Below are 17,571 nucleotides of genomic sequence, written 5' to 3' on the forward strand. Positions count from 1 at the left end.
TCCGGGGGACATGTGGCGTCTGTCCTCTCAGGTGTGGCGTCACTTTCCTGGCCTGGATAAACATCGTGTCCAGATTTTCTACAGACGAGTTTGTGTTTGTTTTCAGGAGGACCAGAAACGAGACGAGCCGAGAAGACGATTCTACGCAGACGACAGTCAGACCTTCAGTGTGTTTTAAAGTTCTTTCTTTGGAGGAAGTACATTGTTGAATATCAACAATGGCACTGACAAGCCTTGTTGTTGTTGTGGTTGTTGTTGTTGTTGTGGTACCTCTTTCACAGTCTGTGTGAAGTGTGGGAGTGAAGGGGCTAACGGGGAAAGGGAGCAGAGGGACTCCAGTACCTGGGGGGCGGTACAGGAAGGAACATGAACCACAAACCACTTCGACATCAGCAGATGGTTTTCAGTGACGTTTTGATTCGTTCACTGAAAAGGATCAAATGTGAACAAACAGCAGAGCAGACCAACATCTGGATCCAGCTGGAGCAGACCAACATCTGGATCCAGCTGGAGCAGACCAACATCTGGATCCAGCTGGAGCAGACCAACATCTGGATCCAGCTGGAGGATGAGGCGGCTGAAACTGAAGGGCAACATGTTGGGAACATGTTGAGCAGGAGGGGGCGCCCTTCAGCCTACGGCGCTATGCTATGCTACGCTACACTATGCTACACTAAGCTAAGCTAAGCTGGTGGACTGCAGCCAGACGCTCGGATAAGACCAGACCAGACCAGTTCCGATACTCACACGTCCTGCAGCAGCCGTCCATGAAGCTGACGACACTCCCACCCACCTGAGAGCAGAGCAGGCAGATTACCACAACATAAACAAACAAACACAAACAAACAAACCCCACAGCCCTCCAGAGAGCAGAACAGAATGGGGGTGTCGGCCGGATGACCTCTGACCTTCATGCACTCGGTCTCGTTGAAAGGGGGGCAGCTGAAGGAGGACGAGACCAGCGTCGGTCCAGACGGCGTCTCGGCGCAGTCGAACCTCCGGCAGTTCAACACCCACGACTTCCCCGGCTGGAGACATCCAGAGACCAGCTGAGACCAAGACTAACCCTGAGACTAACTTTAAAACTAACTGTGAGACTAACTCTGAGACTAACCCTGAGACTAACTTTAAAACTAACTGTGAGACTAACTGTGAGACTAGCCCTGAGACCAAGTCATTCATCATGGAGGATCGTCTCACCTTGTAGAGGCTGCTGGTTCCATTCTCGTGCTCATAGAGGCAGGAAATGTTCTTACAGACTCCGCAGCACGTCGACTGGTCTTTTGGAGGAACGTACATCTGGTTCTGAAACACATGAGGGATTAAAGAAAGACTTTGAAGTTCTGAAACACATGAGGGAGTAAAGAAAGACTTTGAAGTTCTGAAACACATAAGGGGATTAAAGAAAGACTTCAAGGTTCTGAAACACATGAGGGATTAAAGAAAGACTTCGAGGTTCTGAAACACATGAGGGATTAAAGAAAGACTTTGAAGTTCTGAAACACATGAGGGATTAAAGAAAGACTTTGAAGTTCTGAAACACATGAGGGAGTAAAGAAAGACTTCAAGGTTCTGAAACACATGAGGGATTAAAGAAAGACTTCGAGGTTCTGAAAGACATGAGGGATTAAAGAAAGACTTTGAAGTTCTGAAACACATGAGGGATCAAAGAAAGACTTTGAGGTTCTGAAACACATGAGGGATCAAAGACAGACTTTGAGGTTCTGAAACACATGAGAGGATTCAAGAAAGACTTTGAAGTTCTGAAACACATGAGGGAGTAAAGAAAGACTTTGAAGTTCTTGAAACACATGAGGGATTAAAGAAAGACTTTGAAGTTCTGAAACACATGAGGGATTAAAGAAAGACTTTGAAGTTCTGAAAAACATGAGGGATAAAAGACTTTGAAGTTCTGAAACACATGAGGGAGTCCAGAGCGGCCAGCAGGGCGTGGTACCGGCTGGCAGTGGGCGGAGCAGTTGCTGCTGCTGGTCCTCAGCAGAGGGAAGCCGCTGGCCGGGTCCAGGCTGCGGCTGCACTGCCTGCTGACACAGAGACCGTCCTCCCCCTGTTCCACCAGGGTCTGGCCTGGACGCAGGACGCCACGCTCACCAAACACACACACCGCCTCGCGCACTGCACACACACACACACACACACACACACACACACACACACACACACACACACACACACACACACACACACACACACACACACACACACACACACACACACACACACACACACACACACACACAGAGAGAGAGAGAGGTCAAAGGTCACAAAACAGACCTACTGATTCAAGTTTCCAGACAAAAACAGGAATGATGAAAAAAAAACCTTCAAAAACAGATTTAATAATAAATGGAGATAAAACATAAAACATGGTACAACATGTAGTATTACCATGACAACTGATCTGGGATCAGTGGTCACTGAGACATGAACGTCTCTACGTCACTGAATGAAACTAAAACATGTCATTTGTGTTTTAACACATTGAAAGTAGAAGTAGAACAAGGCCTGCAGACCCTGAAGCAGAGAACAAGGTTCTCCAGCAGAACTCACCACACTTGTATCTCTTGCAGGAGCACTGGTTCAGCGGGTCGGATAGGAAGAGCCGGTCCAGCTGGGCGGCTTCGCCCTGCACACGGTACCACAGGAGCACAGGGACCCTTGTTTACATTCAATTAACTTTATTTATAAAGGACCAAACACAACACAGTCATTTCTAGGAGCTTTAACAGAGACACCAAACTAATTAACAGAGCCACTGTGGAACGGAACAGGAAGGAACCTGCAGAACCAGACCCACAGGAGGAGGAACCTGCAGAACCAGGCCCACAGGAGGAGGAACCTGCAGAACCAGGCCCACAGGAGGAGGAACCTGCAGAACCAGGCCCAGAGGAGTAGGAACCTGCAGAACCAGGCCCAGGCCGGTTCAGGTGAGAGGATGGAGCAGAGAACAACAGACCCTGGTTCAGCAGATAACTAACTGGTGTAAACCAGTGGTGTTCTGATCGTTAGAACGTCTCAGAGGAAGAACAAAGAACAAAGAACAAAGAACAAAGAACAAAGAACCCACCAGAGCACATTTTGGAGAGGAGATCTTGTCACAGGAACATTCTGAGGACAGAAACAGGACCATCGTGTCAAACACAACAACAACAACTTATTTACTTGTCTATTTCCCTGATATCCTGCAAGAAAACGTTCAACTTGATGTTTTCAACAATTCAGCTTTCATCTTTTGTTGTTTCAGGACAATGACAACATTTTGTTGTGAAGAAAGGTTAAACTTGAACTAATTGTCACTGAATCTAAACTCTGGTCACTCCTGAGTCGACAACATTGACCAGTTGAAAACATCGACCAGTTGTAAACAACGTCACTAAAGATTATAGACTTTAGATTATAGAACATATAGAGAACTTTGGGTTTCCTTTGGCTTTCCTTTTCTACCTGCAAACTCCTTTTGTGTCCAAACAGCTGAAGACCTGGACTGAATCCTGGGTTAGCTGGTCAGTAGTTAGTCAGTAGTTAGTGGTCAGTAGTTAGTCAGTTGTTAGTTAGTAGTTAGTTAGTCAGTAGTTAGTCAGTTGTTAGTTAGTCAGTCAGTCAGTCGTTAGTAGTTGGTCAGTAGTTAGTCAGTTGTTAATTAGTAGTTATTCAGTCAGTAGTTAGTCAATAGTTAGTTAGTAGTTAGTCAGTCATCAGTCATTAATTAGTCATTAGTTCGTCAGTCATTAGCCAGTAGGTGGTCAGTACTTAGTCAGTAATTAGTCAGTAGGTGGTCAGTAGTCAATAGTTAGTCAGTAGGTGGTCAGTACTTAGTCAGTAGTTAGTCAGTAGGTGATCAGTAGTTAGTCAATAGTTAGTCAGTAGTTAGTCAGTAGTTAGTCAGTAGTTAGTCAGTAGTGAGTCAGTAGTGAGTCAGTAGTGAGTCAGTAGGTAGTCAATAGTTAGTCAATAGTTAGTCAATAGTTAGTCAATAGTTAGTCAATAGTTAGTCAATAGTTAGTCAGTAGTTAGTCAGTAGTTAGTCAGTAGTTAGTCAATAGTTAGTCAATAGTTAGTCAATAGGTAGTCAGTAGTTAGTCAATAGTTAGTCAATAGATAGTCAGTAGTTAGTCAGTAGTTAGTCAATAGTTAGTCAATAGTTAGTCAATAGTTAGTCAGTAGTTAGTCAGTAGTGAGTCAGTAGTTAGTCAATAGTTAGTCAATAGTTAGTCAATAGTTAGTCAATAGGTAGTCAGTAGTTAGTCAATAGTTAGTCAATAGTTAGTCAATAGGTAGTCAGTAGTTAGTCAGTAGTTAGTCAGTAGTTAGTCAATAGGTAGTCAGTAGTTAGTCAGTAGGTAACCAGAGCTGACACAGAACCCCACATCCAGTGTGGAAGAAAAGAACAAGCTGCTAAATGAATCAAGAATATTAGAATAAACATGTTCTGATGATAAAACACGTTTTGCTTTGATCCACATATAAAACTACATTTTGAGATAAAAACCTGAGACGAGTCATGATGTGTTGATTGTTCAGAACCCAGTTAAAGTGGACATTTTAATGACCTGTTCCAACAAAACATGGGGCAAAAGCTTCTGTTTTTCTCTGTGTGTGTTTATTTCTTTATTTGTATTTGTTGATTTGGTTTTGATCGACTGGTTTGTTGATATTTTACCAACGTTTTGCAAAAAACTCCTCACCGGACGTGAAATCTTCAGAGAGGATTTATCATGACTGACGAAAAGTGAACAAGCGTCCCATTCAGAGTGGAAGAGAGGACAAGTGATCTACCGAGTGTAGCTCTAGTCTGAGATGTAGGTTTTCTACACGGTGTAGATCTACGTCACGACGAGGCGTACCACATGTCTGGTTTGGACAACAGCTGCTGGGACTGGAGACGGACGCCACCGACGTCCCCATGGGACAACTGAGCTGAGGACACCTGTAAGGCTCACACACTGCGCACACACACACACACACACACACACACACACACACACACACACACACACACACACACACACACACACACACACACACACACACACACACACCTCTCATCATTGATGTGTTCATGGTTTCAGACAACATTAACCTTGTGTAAGTGAGTGTGTGTGTGTGTGTGTGTGTGTGTGTGTGTGTGTGTGTGTGTGTGTGTGTGTGTGTGTGTGTGTGTGTGTGTGTGTGTGTGTGTGTGTGTGTGTGTGTGTGTGTGTGTGTGTGTGTGTGTGTGTGTGTGTGTGTGTGTGTGTGTGTGTGTTTACCACACTGGTAGTCCGGGCAGCAGCGATCCGTCGTGTTTCCGTCGACAGTCAGAACTTCACCGTCCTGACAGACGGGAGGCGCCTCCATACAGGGATTACACACTGCAGGACACACACACACACACACACACACACACACACACACACACACACACACACACACACAGCCACAGGGTCAGACAGGTGAGTGGGTGGAGCAGACGTGCAGGTGGAGGCGGGTTCGGTGAGACTGACTGCAGATGTGCGCCAGGCAGCAGCTGCCCTCGGCTCTGGAGGCGATGAGACGCTGGTCGTCTCTGCAGGCCGGGACGGGGGACTCACAGAGGTCGGGGTCGCACTCTGTGGCGTCCGGACGGAGACAAAGGGTGGTGCATCAGAAGACGTCTGCAGGTGGAGGCTTGACGTCTGCTCACAGAGACCATGAAGACTCACCACAGACGTAGTGCGGACAGCAGGAGTCCCGCCTGTAGTACGACACCAGCTTCTCCCCGTAGGCGCAGCCCGGAGGCGTGTGGTCGCACAGGGTCTGGTTACACACTGCGGGGTCAGAGGTCAACACGTTAGCCCTCGGGCCTCAGCGCGTGGCTCGGGCGGGGCCCGCGGGACCCCCGGGCCTCACCGCAGACTTTCCGAGGACAGCAGCCGCCGTCGTCCGCCAGGCCGACGACCACCTCGCCGCCCCGGCTGCACGCCGGCGCCGCCCTGCTGGAGCAGTTGTACTCCACGGGCACCACGGTGTCGTTGTCGCAGCGGTACATGCAGCAGGCGTCTCTGGAGGCCGTCCACGTCTCGCCGTGGGACCGCGGGACGCCGGCGCTGTCGGTGCAGGCTGCACACATTCACAGCTCAGTTTGATTGTTTTTATTTTTAATATTCATACTGCAACACAGCAACCAACAATTTGAACAATTTAAAAATATGGCATTATTGAAAAAATAAGAAAATACACCAACAAATATTCACCAAATTTCTGAGCAATAAATGAAGAGAAAATAAATAAATAAGTACATAAATGAAAATACTCATTGACAATAATGATGAATAATAATATTCTCAATCTAAGTTAGAACATATACTTCCATCAAAGAAAACAAAACAAAACAAAAACAAACAAAAAAATAAATACATTTCATTTTCTTTTTACTCTTTTTACTCATTCAAACAGTCAGTTCATGATTCAAGGCTCTCGTGTGTGTGTGTGTGTGTGTGTGTGTGTGTGTGTGTGTGTGTGTGTGTGTGTGTGTGTGTCGTACCACATTGTTCAGGGTGGATGCAGAGGGCGGAGTAGGGCCGGTGGAGGAGGGTCCCCTCAGGACACACGCAGCCCTCCGTCAGGCCGGAGCACTGGTCGGGGGCGGGGTCGGAGTGGAAGTCGTGGTTGGGGCAGGACGGGGCGGTGCAGGCCGGGAGGCAGGCCTGGTAGCGCAGGACGCCGGGACACACGAAGGCTGGACAGACACAAAGAGACGACGGTCCTTACTGGACCCAACAGGAACCACACTAACGTCCAGGAGACGGGGGCCACGGGGGGCGAGACGGGGGCCGAGACGGGGGCCGCGGGGGGCGAGACGGGGGCCGAGACGGGGGCCGCGGGGGGCGAGACGGGGGCCGCGTGGGCGAGACGGGGGCCGCGGGGGCGAGACGGGGGCCGCGGGGGCGAGACGGAGGCCGCGGGGGGCGAGACGGGGGCCGAGACGGGGGCCGCGGGGGGCGAGACGGGGGCCGCGTGGGCGAGACGGGGGCCGCGGGGGCGAGACGGGGGCCGCGGGGGGCGAGACGGGGGCCGCGGGGGCGAGACGGAGGCCGCGGGGGGCGAGACGGGGGCCGCGGGGGGCGAGACGGGAGCCGAGACGGGGGCCGCGGGGGCGAGACGGAGGCCGCGTGGGCGAGACGGGGGCCGCGGGGGGCGAGACGGGGGCCGAGACGGGGGCCGCGGGGGGCGAGACGGGGGCCGCGTGGGCGAGACGGGGGCCGCGGGGGCGAGACGGGGGCCGCGGGGGGCGAGACGGGGGCCGCGGGGGCGAGACGGAGGCCGCGGGGGGCGAGACGGGGGCCGCGGGGGGCGAGACGGGAGCCGAGACGGGGGCCGCGGGGGCGAGACGGAGGCCGCGTGGGCGAGACGGGGGCCGCGGGGGCGAGACGGGGGCCGCGGGGGCGAGACGGGGGCCGCGGGGGGCGAGGCGGAGGCCGCGGGGGCGAGACGGGGGCCGCGTGGGCGAGACGGGGGCCGCGGGGGCGAGACGGGAGCCGCGGGGGCGAGACGGAGGCCGCGTGGGCGAGACGGGGGCCACGGGGGCCACGGGGGCCGCGGGGGCGAGACGGGAGCCGCGGGGGCGAGACGGAGGCCGCGTGGGCGAGACGGGGGCCGCGGGGGCGAGACGGGGGCCGCGGGGGGCGAGACGGGGGCCGCGGGGGCGAGACGGAGGCCGCGGGGGGCGAGACGGGGGCCGCGGGGGGCGAGACGGGAGCCGAGACGGGGGCCGCGGGGGGCGAGACGGAGGCCGCGTGGGCGAGACGGGGGCCGCGGGGGCGAGACGGGGGCCGCGGGGGGCGAGACGGGGGCCGCGTGGGCGAGACGGGGGCCGCGGGGGCGAGACGGGGGCCGCGGGGGGCGAGACGGGGGCCGCGGGGGCGAGACGGGAGCCGCGGGGGCGAGACGGAGGCCGCGTGGGCGAGACGGGGGCCACGGGGGCCACGGGGGCCGCGGGGGCGAGACGGGAGCCGCGGGGGCGAGACGGAGGCCGCGTGGGCGAGACGGGGGCCGCGGGGGGCGAGACGGGGGCCGCGGGGGCGAGACGGAGGCCGCGGGGGGCGAGACGGGGGCCGCGGGGGGCGAGACGGGAGCCGAGACGGGGGCCGCGGGGGGCGAGACGGAGGCCGCGTGGGCGAGACGGGGGCCGCGGGGGCGAGACGGGGGCCGCGGGGGGCGAGACGGGGGCCGCGTGGGCGAGACGGGGGCCGCGGGGGCGAGACGGGGGCCGCGGGGGGCGAGACGGGGGCCGCGGGGGGCGAGACGGGAGCCGCGGGGGCGAGACGGAGGCCGCGTGGGCGAGACGGGGGCCACGGGGGCCACGGGGGCCGCGGGGGCGAGACGGGAGCCGCGGGGGCGAGACGGAGGCCGCGTGGGCGAGACGGGGGCCGCGGGGGGCGAGACGGAGGCCGCGGGGGCAAGACGGGGGCCGCGTGGGCGAGACGGGGGCCGCGGGGGGCGAGGCGGAGGCCGCGGGGGCGAGACGGAGGCCGCGTGGGCGAGACGGGGGCCACGGGGGCCGCGGGGGCGAGACGGGAGCCGCGGGGGCGAGTCGGGAGCCGCGGGGGCGAGTCGGAGGCCGCGTGGGCGAGACGGAGGCCGCGTGGGCGAGACGGGGGTGGGTTAGAGTTAGTTGCAGGTGGGTTAGAGTTAGTTAGTTAGGGTTAGTTGCAGGTGAGCGGATACTTACGGCAGTAATCTGGACGCCGCCACTCCAGGCAGATATTGAATTTGTGGCATAAAGCCACATAAGCCGCCAGCGCCACACACTGGTTGTTGACGTACTCTGCATCTCGGACCCAGACCTCACAGAAGGCGCTGGGCGGGACCTGCCGACAAGCACAACCTCCTCTCAGCCTGGTGACACAAGCTGCTACACAACAATACTACACAACTACTATCTTAGAGTTTCTCTGGACTTCTTGGCTGCTTTGGGTCTGACAGCGTTGAGACTGGAAGGAGTTTCCTCTCCTCACGGCCACCGACCCAGTACAGGGCGGGGCGCGGGTTCCTGTGAAGACAGTGTTAGTACTAACCCTGACCCTAACGAGTACTCACCCTGACCCTAATGAGTACTCACCCTAACCCTAACGAGTACTAACCCTGACCCTAACGAGTACTAACCCTGACCCTAACGAGTACTCACCCTGACCCTAACGAGTACTAACCCTAACCCTAACGAGTACTCACCCTGACCCTAACGAGTACTCACCCTGACCCTAACGAGTACTCACCCTAACCCTAACGAGTACTAACCCTAACCCTAACGAGTACTAACCCTGACCCTAACGAGTACTCACCCTAACCCTAACGAGTACTAACCCTAACCCTAACGAGTACTCACCCTGACCCTAACGAGTACTCACCCTGACCCTAACGAGTACTCACCCTGACCCTAATGAGTACTCACCCTAACCCTAACGAGTACTCACCCTGACCCTAACGAGTACTCACCCTGACCCTAACGAGTACTCACCCTGACCCTAACGAGTACTCACCCTAACCCTAACGAGTACTAACCCTGACCCTAACGAGTACTCACCCTAACCCTAACGAGTACTAACCCTAACCCTAACGAGTACTCACCCTAACCCTAACGAGTACTAACCCTAACCCTAACGAGTACTCACCCTAACCCTAACGAGTACTGACCCTAATACTTAATGTATCTATTGAATGTATTTACTGGAATGATAAATGTTACGCTCTTTATAAAACACCTCGTAACCTCTGGTGGCAAATGACTGACTAATATCATCTCTTCATACCTGATACTGATACTAGTACTACCTCTTACTATTTACACTATACTTCTTTATATTCACTGATGTTGTGATGGATAGATGGATGGATGATGGATGGATGGATGATGGATGGATGATGGATGGATGGATGATGGCTGGAAGGAGGGATGGATGATGGATGGATGATGGATGGATGGATGGATGGATGATGGATGGATGGATGATGGATGGATGATGAATGGATGATGAATGGATGGATGATGGCTGGATGATGGATGGATGGATGATGGCTGGATGATGGATGGATGGATGATGGATGGATGGATGGATGATGGATGGATGATGAATGGATGGATGATGGCTGGATGCTGGATGGATGATGAATGGATGATGAATGGATGGATGATGGATGGATGATGGATGGATGATGGCTGGATGATGGATGGATGGATGATGGATGGATGATGGATGGATGATGAATGGATGATGAATGGATGGATGGAGGATGGATTGATGGATGATGGATGGATGATGAATGGATGATGAATGGATGGCTGATGTATGGATGATGGATGTATGGATGATGGATGGATGATGAATGGATGGATGATGAATGGATGGCTGATGTATGGATGATGGATGTATGGATGATGGATGGATGATGAATGGATGGATGGATGGATGGATGATGGACGGATGATGAATGGATGGATGATGGATGATGGATGGATGATGGATGGATGGATGATGGATGGATGGATGATGGATGGATGGATGATGGATGGATGATGAATGGATGGATGATGGATGGATGAAAGATGTACATGAGCTGAATATGTTCATTGTTTTGTCAGAATTTCAAACATAAAACTTCATCATTCAAAGCAGCTACTGAAGTACTCAACAGTGAAATACTCTACTTTTACCTAAGAGGTGAGGTTAGGGTGAGGTTCCTGAGCAGGGTTAGGTTAAGGTGAGGTTAGGGTGAGGTTAGGGTGAGGTTAGGGTGAGGTTCCTGAGCAGGGTTAGGTTAGGGTGAGGTTAGGGTGAGGTTAGGGTGAGGTTAGGTTAGGGTTCCTGAGCAGGGTTAGGTTAGGGTGAGGTTAGGTTAGGGTTAAGTTAGGCTAGGGTTCCTGAGCAGGGTGAGGTTAGGGTGAGGCTAGGTTAGGGTTCCTGAGCAGGGTTAGGTTAGGGTGAGGTTAGGGTGAGGTTAGGTTAGGGTTAAGTTAGGCTAGGGTTCCTGAGCAGGGTTAGGTTAGGGTGAGGTTAGGGTGAGGTTAGGTTAGGGTTCCTGAGCAGGGTGAGGTTAGGGTAAGGTTAGGGTGAGGTTAGGTTAGGGTTCCTGAGCAGGGTTAGGTGAAGGTTAGGTATAGGTTAGGTTAGGTGAGGTTAGGTTAGGTATAGGTTAGGTTAGGGTGAGGTTAGGCTAGGGATCCTGAGCAGGGTGAGGTTAGGGTGAGGTTAGGGTGAGGTTAGGTTAGGTATAGGTTAGGTTAGGGTTAGGTTAGGGGGAGGTTAGGCTAGGGATCCTGAGCAGGGTGAGGTTAGGGTGAGGTTAGGGTTAGGGATCCTGAGCAGGGTGAGGTTAAGGTTAGGTTAGGGGGAGGATAGGTTAGGTATAGGTTAGGTATAGGTTAGGTTAGGGTGAGGTTAGGTTAGGTATAGGTTAGGTTAGGGTTAGGTTAGGGGGAGGTTAGGCTAGGGATCCTGAGCAGGGTTAGGTTAGGGTGAGGTTAGGTTAGGGATCCTGAGCAGGGTGAGGTTAAGGTTAGGTTAGGGGGAGGATAGGTTAGGTATAGGTTAGGTATAGGTTAGGTTAGGGTGAGGTTAGGTTAGGTATAGGTTAGGTTAGGGTGAGGATAGGTTAGGTATAGGTTAGGTTAGGGTGAGGTTAGGTTAGGTATAGGTTAAGGGGAGGTTAGGTTAGGGTTCCTGAGCAGGGTGAGGTTAGGGTGAGGTTAGGTTAGGGTGAGGTTAGGTTAGGGATCCTGAGCAGGGTGAGGTTAAGGTTAGGTTAGGGGGAGGATAGGTTAGGTATAGGTTAGGTATAGGTTAGGTTAGGGTGAGGTTAGGTTAGGGTTAGGTTAGGGGGAGGATAGGTTAGGTATAGGTTAGGTTAGGGTGAGGTTAGGTTAGGTATAGGTTAGGGGGAGGTTAGGTTAGGGTTCCTGAGCAGGGTGAGGTTAAGGTTAGGTTAGGGTTAAGGATAGGGTTCCTGAGCTCCAGACGTACGAAGGTGTGGCAAGGCGTGAAGCTGTGGCCCTGCAGCATAGCAAGGCAGGTGGAGCAGTCGCTGGTAGAGCAGTTGAGCTGGCGGCGCCGGCTGTGGCTGACGTAGCTGGTGGTGTTGGGAAGCTGCCAGCTGTCGATGAACGGCGCCGGGTCCTCGCCGCCTCCCAGCGCCGTGCCGTTGGCCATCGTCAGGTCGTTGGTAGGGTCGCCGTCGCAGAGCCCTGCGGCGGGTAAAGTTCACTGATCAACTACATCAATACTAAACCTGACCCTAACCCTAACCCTAACCGATCGTCTACATTAATACTAAACCTAACCCTAACCCTCACTGATGAACTACATTAATACTAAACCTAACCCTAAACCCTAACCCTCACTGATCAACTACATTAATACTAACCCTAACCTAACCTAACCCTCACTGATGAACTACATTAATACTAACCCTAACCCTAAACCCTAACCCTCACTGATCAACTACATTAATACTAACCCTAAACCTAAACCTAACCCTCACTGATGAACTACATTAATACTAACCCTAAACCTAACCCTAAACCCTAACCCTCACTGATAAACTACATTAATACTAACCCTAAACCTAACCTAACCTAACCCTCACTGATGAACTACATTAATACTAACCCTAAACCTAACCCTAAACCCTAACCCTCACTGATGAACTACATTAATACTAACCCTAAACCTAACCTAACCTAACCCTCACTGATGAACTACATTAATACTAACCCTAACCTAACCTAACCCTCACTGATCAACTACATTAATACTAACCCTAACCCTAACCTAACCCTCACTGATCAACTACATTAATACTAACCCTAAACCTAACCTAACCCTCACTGATGAACTACATTAATACAAACCCTAAACCTAACCTAACCCTCACTGATGAACTACATTAATACTAACCCTAAACCTAACCTAACCCTCACTGATGAACTACATTAATACAAACCCTAAACCTAAACCTAACCCTCACTGATCAACTACATTAATACTAACCCTAACCTAACCTAACCCTCACTGATGAACTACATTAATACTAACCCTAACCCTAACCTAACCCTCACTGATCAACTACATTAATACTAACCCTAAACCTAACCTAACCCTCACTGATGAACTACATTAATACAAACCCTAAACCTAACCTAACCCTCACTGATGAACTACATTAATACTAACCCTAAACCTAACCTAACCCTCACTGATGAACTACATTAATACAAACCCTAAACCTAACCTAACCCTCACTGATGAACTACATTAATACTAACCCTAAACCTAACCTAACCCTCACTGATGAACTACATTAATACAAACCCTAAACCTAAACCTAACCCTCACTGATCAACTACATTAATACTAACCCTAACCTAACCTAACCCTCACTGATGAACTACATTAATACTAACCCTAACCCTAACCTAACCCTCACTGATCAACTACATTAATACTAACCCTAAACCTAACCTAACCCTCACTGATGAACTACATTAATACAAACCCTAAACCTAACCTAACCCTCACTGATGAACTACATTAATACTAACCCTAAACCTAACCTAACCCTCACTGATGAACTACATTAATACAAACCCTAAACCTAAACCTAACCCTCACTGATCAACTACATTAATACTAACCCTAACCTAACCTAACCCTCACTGATGAACTACATTAATACTAACCCTAACCTAACCTAACCTAACCCTCACTGATGAACTACATTAATACTAACCCTAACCCTAACCCTAAACCCTAACCCTCACTGATGAACTACATTAATACTAACCCTAACCTAACCTAACCCTCACTGATGAACCACATTAATACGAAGCTAAGCTAAGCTAAGCTAAGCTAGCCCCGCCCCCCTCACCACAGAGGCCCAGGGTGGGAAGCCTGCGGGTGTAGCTGCCGGTGTCGACCACCATCATGCCGGTGCTGTGGAACCACTGCAGCTTGAGGCCCGACGGACTGCGGATCAGGTACATGTTGCCCGTGTCGTAGATTTCGAAGCCGTACTTCTTGAACCGAGGTTTGGCGTAGCGGGCGTTGATATAGAGCTGAAAGAGAAGTTCCTCACTTTGATCCCACGTGTGTGAGGGTGACTGGACGCAGTGCGGCGGACGGACTCACCCTCCTCTGCAGCCGCTCCACCACGACGTGGTTGTTCTGGTGGGACACGTTCAGCGCCGCCAGGCACAGCGAGGTGGAGTTCCAGAGGAGCTGGACAGGAGAACAGGAACGTTCAAGTCCAATCTGACACATCAGCCACATTGATCTGGAATATTAGAACCCTTTACTGAACCCCAAACCCAACTCTACATCAATTATTTTAGTTCAGTTGATTGTCAGAAATATTCAGAAGGATGAATAATGTGAAAAGGGGACTGGATTATCTGTTATAGAAATAAAGTAAGATATATATTGCCTTTACATAAATGTGTAATCAAACACCCACATCATATATTGAGTTCAGACAATTTTACATCCAAAACTGAAAAACAAATCTGATGTGATTGACCGATATTCATCATCCATAACTCTAATGAAATGTACTTTGTTGGAGAAACAGATGAACCATAAAAAGACTTCAGAAGAATGTGATAGAGGGTATTTGTACTTACGGGCGACGGCGAGTCAGCGGGACACTCCTGAACCAGAACGCTGACGGTCTCATTGGGCAGCTGGGTCACGATGTAAGAAGCTGCCTTGTAAACGGCCACGCTGGTTCCATCGAATGTGAGGACGTTCAGGTCGGGGAACAGCGAACATCGACCTGGACACACCGGACAGACGGTTCATGCAAGAACTCAGCTCCCCCTACAGGCCAGCCAAGGAAGTTCTGTACATATACATCAACTTCTAATAGTCCTTGGTACAACAGCTTTAGAAATGAACACGAGTGTCGTGTGTCTCCTCACATGGACAGTCCCACTGAGGACAGCACTTGTCTCCGTTGACCAGGACGGCGAAGCCGAGCAGGCCACAGTTGGGGGGGTCGGCGGCGAAGGGGCAGCTCTGGGATTTGTTGAACAGGATCAGCTGGTTGTTGACGCAGATGTACTTTGTGCATTCATCAACAATCTGGGCGTACGGAGGCTGGAGGCACAAGAACACAACACATGAAGATCCAGGGTGGCTGGAGCGCTGGGTGAGGGTCAGGGGTCAGGGGTCAGGGTTTAGGGTTTAGGGTTAGGGTCAGGTTTAGGGTTTAGGGTCAGGTTTAGGGTTTAGGGTTAGGGTCAGGTTTAGGGTTTAGGGTTAGGGTCAGGTTTAGGGTTTAGGGTCAGGTTTAGGGTAAGGGCTAGGGTTTAGGGTTTAGGGTTAGGGTTAGGGCCAGGTTTAGGGTAAGGGTCAGGTTTCAGGGTTTAGGGTAAGGGTCAGGGTTTAGGGTAAGGGTCAGGGTTCAGGGTTCAGGGTTCAGGGTCAGGGACTCTAATAAACCAGCAAGAGGTTTGAGCTCAGAATGTTTATAAATCCTACTTTCAAATCGTTTGAGTTGGAAAAGTTCGTTCAGCGTTTAGTAGAAACATATTTATAAAAACATGTGATCAGAAAATACAGCGGTAACAGTAAAACTAGTATGTAAGTAATAACCAACACACAGATTGAGGGTGGAGTTTGAATGGAAGGACGGAGGTGGAGCTGAGCTCCGGCTGGACTCACGGTGCAGAACCTGGAAGGTTCCACCGTCGCCCGCGACTCCTCAGCCGCTCCGCTGGTCGCCGCACCCAGAGTGACGTGATCCTCCGTCGTGGAGCCCAGGGTGGAGGACGGCAGTGACGTTGTAGTCTGAGGGTGTAGTCCAGGCTCCTGGGTAGCGCCCAGCACTGTGGAGGGGGGAGGGGGGGCTGCTGGGGTCACACGGGTTCCTTCAGGCCTGTCAGGCGAGCTGGACTCCGCCGTCATGGTGCTTGGGATGTGTGTGGAGGCAGCGTGGCTTGTTGCCATGGAAATGGGTGGCGCTGGAGTGGATGTAGTGGTCGGGTGGGGGCCTGCCGTGGTTGTATCGGTGTGTTGGACTGTAGTGACGGTAGTGACGGGCTCTACAGGCGTAGCAGACGTCGGTCCCGAAATGGTGGTGGTGCTGCGTCTGGGTGTAGATGTCCAGGGGCCAGCGGGGGTCGCTCTGGAGGCCCCTGCCGCCGGGGGCCTGGTTGTCATGGTAATCCTGGCAGTGCCCGGCCTCACGGACGGCCTCTCGGTGGGCGTGGCTCTGGGCGTCACCCTTGTTGTGACGGGACCTCTGGGCGTGGTCCGGGGCGGAGACGAGCGCGTGGCGGTGGCGGTTGATACGCCGGGCGTAGGTCTTGAGGTGGACGTGAGCCGCGTGGTCACTCTGTCGGAGTCGGGCGGCGGGCGGGGGGCGGCTGCAGACGTCGTCCTGCGGGGAGGCGACCCGGATGACGGGGACGTGGTCGCCGCCCCGGTGGAGGCCTCCACCCTGCCCGTCACCGGACGCGTCGTCTCCGTATCGACCACGGGCCGGAGGGTGGTGCCCACAACAGCAGGGGGCGCTGCAGCATGGGTGGTGGTGAGGAGGGGCTCAGGAGTCTGAGGTTGAAGTGGGGGTGTGTCTGGTGGTGCTGTGGTGGGGGGGGTGGGGGGGGGGGACCAGTCCCACAGTGGAGACTTCAGGAGGAGTGGCAGTTTGTGCGGTGGAGGATGAGGAGGCTGATGATGAAGATGAGGTGGAAGTGAGGGTGGGGCCATGGGGGAGGAGCGTCGTCTCAGGGGAAGTGACCTCATGCTGGGTGGCCCCCGTCGGCGCCACTGTGTGTCTGTGAACGGCGGTGGACCAGGTCTCCCGGTGGGGGGGGCGCCAGGGCTCAGAGGTACGCTCGCTAGAAACCAGATGGACTGAACCCCATGATGTTGGTCCGGCTGTGGTCTGTGTCGGAAGGGCTGGGGGGGATGGAGGGCCTGGGGGGGCTGAGGGGGATGGAGGGGCTGGAGGGGCTGGAGGGGCTGGGGGGGATGGAGGGCCTGGGGGGGCTGAGGGGGATGGAGGGGCTGGGGGGGCTGAGGGGGATGGAGGGGATGGAGGGGCTGGAGGGGCTGGGGGGGCTGAGGGGGATGGAGGGGCTGGGGGGGCTGAGGGGGATGGAGGGGATGGAGAGGCTGGAGGGGCTGGAGGGGCTGGAGGGGCTGGAGGGGCTGGGGGGGATGGAGGGGCTGGGGGGGATGGAGGGGCTGGGGGTGCTGAGGGGGATGGAGGGCCTGGGGGGGCTGGAGGGGCTGGGGGGGTTGAGGGGGATGGAGGGCCTGGGGGGGCTGGAGGGGCTGGGGGGGTTTTGTCCTCTGTCACTGGAGGAGCAGTGGGTGAGGTGGAGGGTTCTACAGCGTCTGCAGGGGTGGAGGTGGCGGTGGTTCCCTCGGTAACTGCTGCAGACCAGGAGCTCCTCTCACTGGAGACGGTGGAGGTGGAGGTGGAGGTGGAGGTGGAGGTGGAGGTGGAGGTGGACACCACAGACGTGTCTGTGATCTTTGCTTCAGGAGCGACAGACGATGTTGCAGCAGCTGCAGGAGTTTTAGGTGCTGTGGA

At 53.4% G+C, this 17,571-nt stretch overlaps 1 protein-coding gene across 1 annotated transcript in view; it reads right to left on the bottom strand.

Moving 5' to 3' along the window:
- The window catches only part of otog (otogelin), a gene marked incomplete at its 5' end in the record, with an annotated part of 62,857 nt that overhangs the window by 4,016 nt on the left and 41,270 nt on the right, over nucleotides 1-17,571 (bottom strand). The window contains 19 exons of the mRNA XM_080498512.1: nucleotides 748-793; nucleotides 909-1,028; nucleotides 1,201-1,305; nucleotides 1,958-2,136; nucleotides 2,572-2,647; nucleotides 3,089-3,129; nucleotides 4,866-4,964; nucleotides 5,271-5,372; nucleotides 5,505-5,609; nucleotides 5,703-5,807; nucleotides 5,890-6,099; nucleotides 6,524-6,718; nucleotides 8,711-8,849; nucleotides 11,997-12,217; nucleotides 13,900-14,086; nucleotides 14,160-14,249; nucleotides 14,651-14,802; nucleotides 14,948-15,125; nucleotides 15,693-16,958. Of these exons, the coding sequence (XP_080354638.1) occupies nucleotides 748-793; nucleotides 909-1,028; nucleotides 1,201-1,305; nucleotides 1,958-2,136; nucleotides 2,572-2,647; nucleotides 3,089-3,129; nucleotides 4,866-4,964; nucleotides 5,271-5,372; nucleotides 5,505-5,609; nucleotides 5,703-5,807; nucleotides 5,890-6,099; nucleotides 6,524-6,718; nucleotides 8,711-8,849; nucleotides 11,997-12,217; nucleotides 13,900-14,086; nucleotides 14,160-14,249; nucleotides 14,651-14,802; nucleotides 14,948-15,125; nucleotides 15,693-16,958 (3,616 nt within the window). The remainder of the gene's footprint in view (nucleotides 1-747; nucleotides 794-908; nucleotides 1,029-1,200; nucleotides 1,306-1,957; nucleotides 2,137-2,571; nucleotides 2,648-3,088; nucleotides 3,130-4,865; nucleotides 4,965-5,270; nucleotides 5,373-5,504; nucleotides 5,610-5,702; nucleotides 5,808-5,889; nucleotides 6,100-6,523; nucleotides 6,719-8,710; nucleotides 8,850-11,996; nucleotides 12,218-13,899; nucleotides 14,087-14,159; nucleotides 14,250-14,650; nucleotides 14,803-14,947; nucleotides 15,126-15,692; nucleotides 16,959-17,571) is intronic.

This window comes from Blennius ocellaris (genome assembly GCF_963422515.1).
Source record: "Blennius ocellaris genome assembly, chromosome: 1".
In the NCBI taxonomy this organism is placed as follows: Eukaryota; Metazoa; Chordata; class Actinopteri; order Blenniiformes; family Blenniidae; genus Blennius; species Blennius ocellaris.